General features: G+C 32.2%; 1 protein-coding gene across 1 annotated transcript; it reads right to left on the bottom strand.

The window, feature by feature from the left end:
* Positions 1–1,812: 1,812 nt before the first annotated feature.
* Positions 1,813–5,048, bottom strand: LOC18095995 (metal tolerance protein 1). The gene is made up of 3 exons (XM_006370668.3): positions 4,885–5,048; positions 2,983–4,352; positions 1,813–2,233 (listed from the first exon to the last, which is right to left on the bottom strand). Exon 2 carries the CDS (start codon positions 4,340–4,342, stop codon positions 2,996–2,998), a length of 1,347 nt encoding a protein of 448 aa, XP_006370730.1. The 5' UTR covers positions 4,343–4,352; positions 4,885–5,048; the 3' UTR covers positions 1,813–2,233; positions 2,983–2,995.
* Between the last annotated feature and the right edge of the window lie 2,831 nt (positions 5,049–7,879).

The raw sequence follows: 7,879 nt of genomic DNA, 5'->3' as shown, positions 1-7,879 counted from the left end.
TTATTTTAAAAAAAGGTGCACTAAATGATATATAAAAAAAGAGAGAGTATTAATTAAAATTTAAATATAAAAATAATACACACATACACGAAAATTTTAATCGGTTTTTTTTTCACGGTTCGGTTTTTTCGATTTTTTTTTTTTGGTTTTCTCTGTTTTCTTGGTTTTTTGATTTTTTTGCTTACCCCTAGTTGAGAGATAAAGAATTAAATGCTCTGAAAAGGTAGCCACTCAAGTAACTTTTTCGGGCAAACAGGTGGAAGAAGATGAACAGTAACCAGACGACTTGTCGTCTTGTCACTATTTTGGCTTTAAGATTTTAATTTAGGGATTTAGTCAAAGTTCAATTTAGTCTCTGGGCTTTTGATTTCTTTTAATTGCATCCTAATTGATCTGGAACTTTTAATTTCATGCAATTTTACCCCTGCGGAACTTCAACATCAACCCTGAATCTTAACACCTTTTTCATTTTGATCCTTGATCTTGGGTTTATGCAAATTGACCCACAATTGATCAATAACTTTTAAATTATTCAATTTCACCCCTGTTTGAAAAAGATCATTAGCTATGAATTTTTTTAATTTAATCATAATCGACTCTAAACTTTTATTTTCTTATAGTTATACCTTTGATTTCAGTCAATTGACTTTGTAAAAATTAAGTTTGATCCTCTAAAATTACAATCTTCTTAATTAAGTCCAAATTGGGCTCCCAAACTTAATTTTTCACTAATTAAGTTCCTAATAAAATTAATTTAGCCAATTTAAAATATAATCAAGTCCCTGCACTTAATTAAATCCTGTAATTTGACCCAAAATAATTCTTAAACATAATTAAACTTTTAATTTGGCTCATGATTAAATCAAATTGGCCTATTAAAAATCTAATTATGTACCTGAACTTAATTTTTATGCAAATTCATCCAAAAATCATGTAATTTGACCTTGAATTTGCATTGTTTTTCTAGCCTTGGATATGATAGGGTATGATTAGACTTTCAATTTCGTTCAAAACTCAAGCTTAATTTTTCTATGTATATCTAGAAACTTCCTCAACTAGCTTTTTGCTAAATTGTTGGTTTTTTTTTTTTTTTTAATAGAATAATTTAAAAATAGATTATGACAGCAAGTATGAATGGACAGCTAAATGAGAGGACACGGGAAGAACTTGAAAACTTAGCTAAAGAAACAGGATTTTCTCAGTTTCTAGTTGCTTGTTGTGCTTGTATTTTTTCTGTAGTGGAGTCCATAAAAAATAGTTGAATCGCTCTTATGGTTGCATTTCAGCAACTGGTGTCCCTACTTGGCAATTCTAAAAGGTGTGCTCGTATAGGTCTGCGATCTCGATGCGGCAGTAGCTCTGCATGACTTAGGTCTCAAGTGTTGAGCTGTGTTGAAGGTTTAATTAATCATCAATAATGCTGAAATGTTGAGCATAATGGAAAATTAATGAAACTTTAATTATCAGCAGGTTAGCAAAAGACACAAGCAAGCCAACAGCAGACTCAGTGGCAATTGTGTATCTATCTATCTGCCCATTCTACAATTCTATAGCAAGATAATATTTTTCATTCCATTTGACTAAGAACAAGAGCTTGCAGACGGAATGCTAATGATGTCTCTTGAACCTGTAGCTGCTTTTTTCCAGCAAAAGTGCAGTATTGAATTAAGAAATTTGAGCTTCCATTAAGTTTACTGAATATTGAACTCTGATAGAGGTACAGAAAATCTCCAGTCAACCAGCTGGCCTAATTTCTTCATTTTGTTAGATGGATAAGCAAGCCAGAGGAATGATAAGATTCTTCAGTGCATATTGAGGAAAAAAGAAAATTTTCTAGTAAAAGACAAACTCCAATGAAATTGAAATATCCAGCAATCATCTACACCTTATTTTTGCATAGTATTCTCCAGGCTGAACCTGGACTAAATAAACTCCCAAGAAAATTAAAAAATAAAATGGCAGCCTCTACCAATGAAGATGATTGTCATCTCCAGCATGCCTTGTAACATTCAAGCGCACCGCTGCCGCCTTTGGTTTTGAAAGCAGCAATGGAGATAGGTATGCTTGAAATCATAGACAAGCTGGTCCTGCCCTCAGCTTCACAAATTGCCTCCCACTCAAAACATTTTCTGTGCTAGACCGTCTCCTTTGCCTTCTTGCTAGCCATTCCATTCAAACTCACTCTCCAGCCACCAAGAATCAAGATGGTAAAGTTTAGAGAATATATAGGTACCTGTAACCAAATACTTCATCAGAAACCAAGATGGTGGATCATTTAGTCCCCATTTATTTGTGGTGCAGGACAAGGTGATAACGGATATCTGATAAGAAATCTTCAGTACAGTTGAACCTTTAAATTTTCTGGAGTTGTTATTACTCATAGCTACTGTTAATAATGTTTTGTACTCCCTTCAACAATAAAATAAGTATATAACAACAGGTATCACTTGACAGATGGGGGGGTCAAACCTGTGGGCTACATGAAAAAGGATAGCAGATTCGGTGAACTATTCAGTGTCACCACGAGAGCTTTCAGCCCTAGATTATGGAGATAATTCTGGACACATGTAATGGTTTTGAAGGTCTAGAAAACATGGTGTCAACTGATGCGCACTTCTTAAAACTGCTATAGAATTGTTAGGAAGCTTTGCAAGACAATGGAAGAATGATTGTACTGGGTTTTCTCAAATTCGAGCTGCTTCTTGTGCTTGTATTGAGTTGATTAAAATATGTGATTGCTTTGTGATTAACATCAGCTTAGTGATGTAGTAGCTGAAGCCCCCTAAACTATGCAAGTCACCACAAACACATTCTATAAGATGAGAACGGCTTTCTACGAGGGATTATCAGACAGGGATTTGTAAGCAAGTTAGGCGAAGTCATGAGCCAGCCAAAATTCATAAAACCAGTTATTAATCAATGACAAAGAATTACAAAAGTTCAAAGCTGAGGCAAAGCCACTCCAATACAACTTGCACTTACCCAGTCTGATGGTTTACGGTCGCTCTATCTGAATGGTCACATGAGTGATATTGTGTTCTCTCCTAATGTAATCTATAACCTTGTCCAGTACCATGTCAGCATCAGCATCAGGCTTGATCATAACATGGCAAGCCAACAGAAACTTCCCTACAGTTATTGCCCAAATGTGCAGTTCATGAATGGCAACCACCTCATCCATCTCGCAGAGACCCTTCTCAAGCCTAGTTGCATCAATCTCCCTCGGTGTACTTTCCATTAGAACCTCTAGAATATTCCGTATCATACCGATTGTTGTGCCTAGAACGATTATCGAAAACGCGAGGGTGCATATCAGATCAATAATCTTCCACTCTGGCTTATACCATATAATTGCCCCACCAATCATCACCCCAACACTCTGAATTGAGTCTCCCAATACATGAAGATAGGCCCCCTGAACATTGATATTTCTCTGCTTCTTTTGTTTACTCCCTCCTTTTGTTTTATTGTCAACTTCTGTGTGAGTACTAAGCAGAGGCTCAGCAAGATCTGCTCCGTGTGTATGATGATGTTCATCATTGTTTTCAGAGCTCCCTTCATGATGGTGGTGATTATGATGAGTGGCTCCACTCAGCATGTGGTTATGTGCATGATCATGATCCTCATGGCTATGATCATGATCCTCATGGCTATGGCCATCATCACCCTCATGGCTATGGCCATCATCACCCTCATGGCTATGGCCATCATCACTGTGGTCATGATTGTGCTCACCATGCTCGTGACCGTGCCCATGACCGTGCCCGTGACCATGACCGTGCCCGTGACCATGGTCGTGACCCAACAAGAATGCCATGCCAATATTAACCAGTAAGCCAACAGCAGCAACAGCAAACATGAGTGCGCCTTTAACTTCACCTGTATCATGAATAATTCTAACAATAGCTTCATATACAAGGATACCTGCAAGAAGCCATATCATCTGGATGGAAATAAGAGCACCAAGTATCTCAATCCTAAAATATCCATAAGTCCGACGTGGAGTTGCCTCCCATCCGGATGCCCAGATTGAAAACAAGGAGATTGCAAATGCTGCAACATCTGATAAAAGATGAGCTGCATCGGTCAAAATTGCAAGACTATTGGCTTTTATGCCTCCAGCAATTTCAACAGCCATGAAGACAAGACAGAGCCCAACTGCCCACCCAAGTTTCTTCATGGATGCCCCTCGTTCCTTTGCATCTTTAGAACTGGTCTGAGCATCTGAAAATCCACACGATACTCCTCCACAAATCCTACTCCCACCCAGGCTATTCTCCGCAGCTGGAACATCTACATGTACTTCAATTACACGTCCATGCTCTGAATTTCGCACGTCCATCTGAATTTAACTGACAGCAATACCAAAACTTAAATGAATATTAATCTAGAAATGCATTCAAGCACAAACATATCTCTAGCAATTATAAGTTCCTGCATCTAATATTTTTTGGTGGCTCTATTCCATTAAGGAATACTTTCAGAGACACACACACAGGGCTTATAAGATGCTAATAAGACATTCTATATTAACTTGCAATAAGCATCGGGATTAGGAACTAACATACATCCTTAGAATGAACACAAGATCATCTCATCCCAAACCCAAAACCAACTAAAAATTTTTTTTGTTCAACGAAAACAAGACCTCAAAAACCCATAATCCAATTCAGAACAACGAACACAAAACAAGCCTAAAAATGGAATGAACAGCAAAAATGCACGAGACCCATTGACGAAAAGTACACCAAAAGTAATAAAGTAATAAACTTTAATCCAGAAGATAAATTCTCTTTTAAAGATCCAGAAGCAAGAAAAAACATTAGATTCCATATCCATAACTAATACCAGTCAATAAACAATAAAGAAAGACAAAGAAAGTACCTTTCGGTATGCTGAAATTCTGAAGGTTTTGGTTTTGGCGACGATATGTTGTCTCAGCTTCTTATGATTGCTCTATCTCGAGAGAGCATGACACCACAAAAAATACTTTGTGTTTTTTTTTTTTATTTCTTTTTTTAATGTTTGTGTTTGTGCTGTCATGTTGTGCAATGATTTTTAGTATTTTACAGATAGGAAAAGACAACATCATCCCTACGCATGACTCATTTTTCCTTTCCACGGTGTATTGTTCTTTGGATCCGTTGAACATGCTGATTCCATAACTTAATAATGGATTTTTGTTTTGTTTTGTTTGTTTGTTATTAATTTTCAATTAAGCATTGTTCCCTTTTACTTCCTTCCCCCTCCCTTCCTCACAATTACACAAACTTTTGGATTTGGTTTTGGTATAATTGTTTTGGTATAAGTTTTCTTCAAATAATTTGAAAAATATATTGGTATATTAGTATGATTTATTTAAAGAAATATTTGTTAGTTATAAATTTGTTGATTATATCAAATTTAGTCTTCAAACTTTTTATTGCTATATATATATTTTTTTTAATATTTTTTTTTCAATTTCATCCCTTAAAATTTAATTTTTATATTAATTTTAGTCCTTATTTTTATAATTGTTATTTGTTTTTCCTTATCATTTTTTAATTGAAATTTTTTATCTATAAAATTTGGTCCTCATTCTTTTGATTGTTACTTATTTTATTTGAAATAATTTATGAAATGTTAATTATTATTATTTTAATTTCTTCATCTTTTATTTTTTTATTTTTTAGATTTGATCTCTATTATTTTGATTATTATTTATTTTATTTGAGATAATTTATAAAATTATATTTTTTTTTCAATTTCATTCGCATTCAACTTTTTAATTTGTAAGATTTGTTCCTCATTATTTTAATAAATTTGAAAAAAAAATAAAACATTAATAAGTTATTTTCCAGCTTATTTTCCATAACATACCAAATATTGAAAAATGTTTTCCAACTTATTTTTCATTACACTATCAAATATCGAAAAATAATTCACTTTCCTGAAATTTATTTTTTAAAAAGAAATTACTTTTCAATAAACAAACGAAACCAAAACTTAAAGATTTAAATAAAAAAATGTCAGAAACAAAGCAGATATTTTTAATTATTGGAATTTGATTTTTGGCATAAATGAGAGGGCATTTTACATGTTAGGGTGACAATGATTAATTGATTATGATTATGTAGAGAGATAGGAGTTTGGATAGGATTTATATAGTCTCTTTTCAAATACTGACAATACTTTATATATATATAATAAGATGATGATATATTAGATGGTTTATATGAATTAACTTATTAAATTTATGATTTAATCTTATAAAAAAAATTATAAAAGTCAATCTTAAATCAATCTGATGTTGAATGATGAAATTGAAAAAAAACATTTAATAAAAAAATAAAAAAAATAATGTGAGTCAAACTAGGTTAACATTTTAAACTTATAACTCGGATTATGAGACTAAAATAACTTCATAGAAAACAAATAAAAAATAATTATAAAACCAATTTCATCGTATCTAATATTAAAGGTTAAAATTAAAAGAAAAAAAGAAATTTGAATAAACTGATGCAAAGTAAATTAAGAAAAATTACAAAGTTTAATTATTAAATAATTTAATATTTAATGATAAAATTAAAAAATAAACTAAATAAAAAAAGGAATGGTTGAAGTGTGGGATTAAAAAAAAACTGGAAAAAAAAACAATGAACATTATTTTGCGCTATTCTAAGGGTTTTTTTATTTTATTTTTGGTAGCAGTGTTGTTAACCCTAGCAGTTGATTGGGTCATCAAGACGGAGGGAATCCATCTGCTATTCCACGCTCAACGACTTTTCTTTATGCGTCGACGGCTTTACCACTTTCTTCTCCTCAGGCATAAAAGAAGTTTCTGCTGCCTGGTGGATCTCCATATCAGCGGTTGTGGCCTAGCCGCTTTGCCGAGGCTGAGAACAGTGTAATTACAGCTCTGATTCGCCTTTACGAATCAATGGTGTCGGCGTACGGGGTTCATGAGCTTGCCTGTATTTCAGCCGTCCCTGCACTCTCTCCAGCAACTTTTCTACTTCTTTTGAAGAACGTATTTTGGTGACCATCACTGTTGTTTGGAAATATAGTAGTAAATTTTTTTAAAAAAAAACAATTTTAAAAAATTTAAAATAATATTTTTTTATTTTTTTAAAATTATTTTTAATATCAATACATTAAAATAATCTGAAACATCAAAACAATATTAATTATAAATAAAAAATAAAATAATTTAAATATTTTTAAAAATACTTTTAAAATACAAAAACAAATTATAATGCATAGCAGCTCTTGGTTATGGGTTCATATCATTTATAACCATTTTTCTTTTTACTAGAATATGCCACAAATATATGTTGTGCTTTCTTATCATCAACCTCAATTTATTTTTTCTAACAAGATAAAAGGTAAAAAAACACATCAACAGAACATTTCTAAAAACGACTAGTCTAATAATTAACTTTCTCTCTTATTTCTTATTTTTTGATGAATCTCTTTTTCTTTTCTCTTTTCTGAACTAAGACCGTAAATAAATAAAATAAAATTTTATATCAAAACAAAAATTACACAAACAAAAGACATCAAATGAAAATTAAGACAATTCTAAAGGCAAAAAAAACTCCAAAAGCTGTGTTTTGAATAGTGCAAAAAAACTTTAATTTTAACCATAATGTTAAATTGGAATGCTGTATTTCAATTTTTTTTCAAGCAATATAACCAATATTTTAATATAAAATTGAGCATTAATCAACTATCCAGATGTTTTTGGGCATTTCAAGAACCTCATACCAAGTTAATAAAAATAATTTCTCAATTATGCAAGATAAAATTGAAAACAAAATTGGTAGTTAAAATTGAAAATAACTTATAGAGATAAAAGAAAAATTAGGTTTATGTTAACAGTGGTTTATGTGCTGGTGAA

Source organism: Populus trichocarpa, chromosome 1 (assembly GCF_000002775.5).
Source record: "Populus trichocarpa isolate Nisqually-1 chromosome 1, P.trichocarpa_v4.1, whole genome shotgun sequence".
NCBI lineage: Eukaryota > Viridiplantae > Streptophyta > Magnoliopsida > Malpighiales > Salicaceae > Populus > Populus trichocarpa.
Note: the sequence above shows the minus strand (reverse complement) of the source record. Positions and strands in the feature narration are given on the sequence as shown.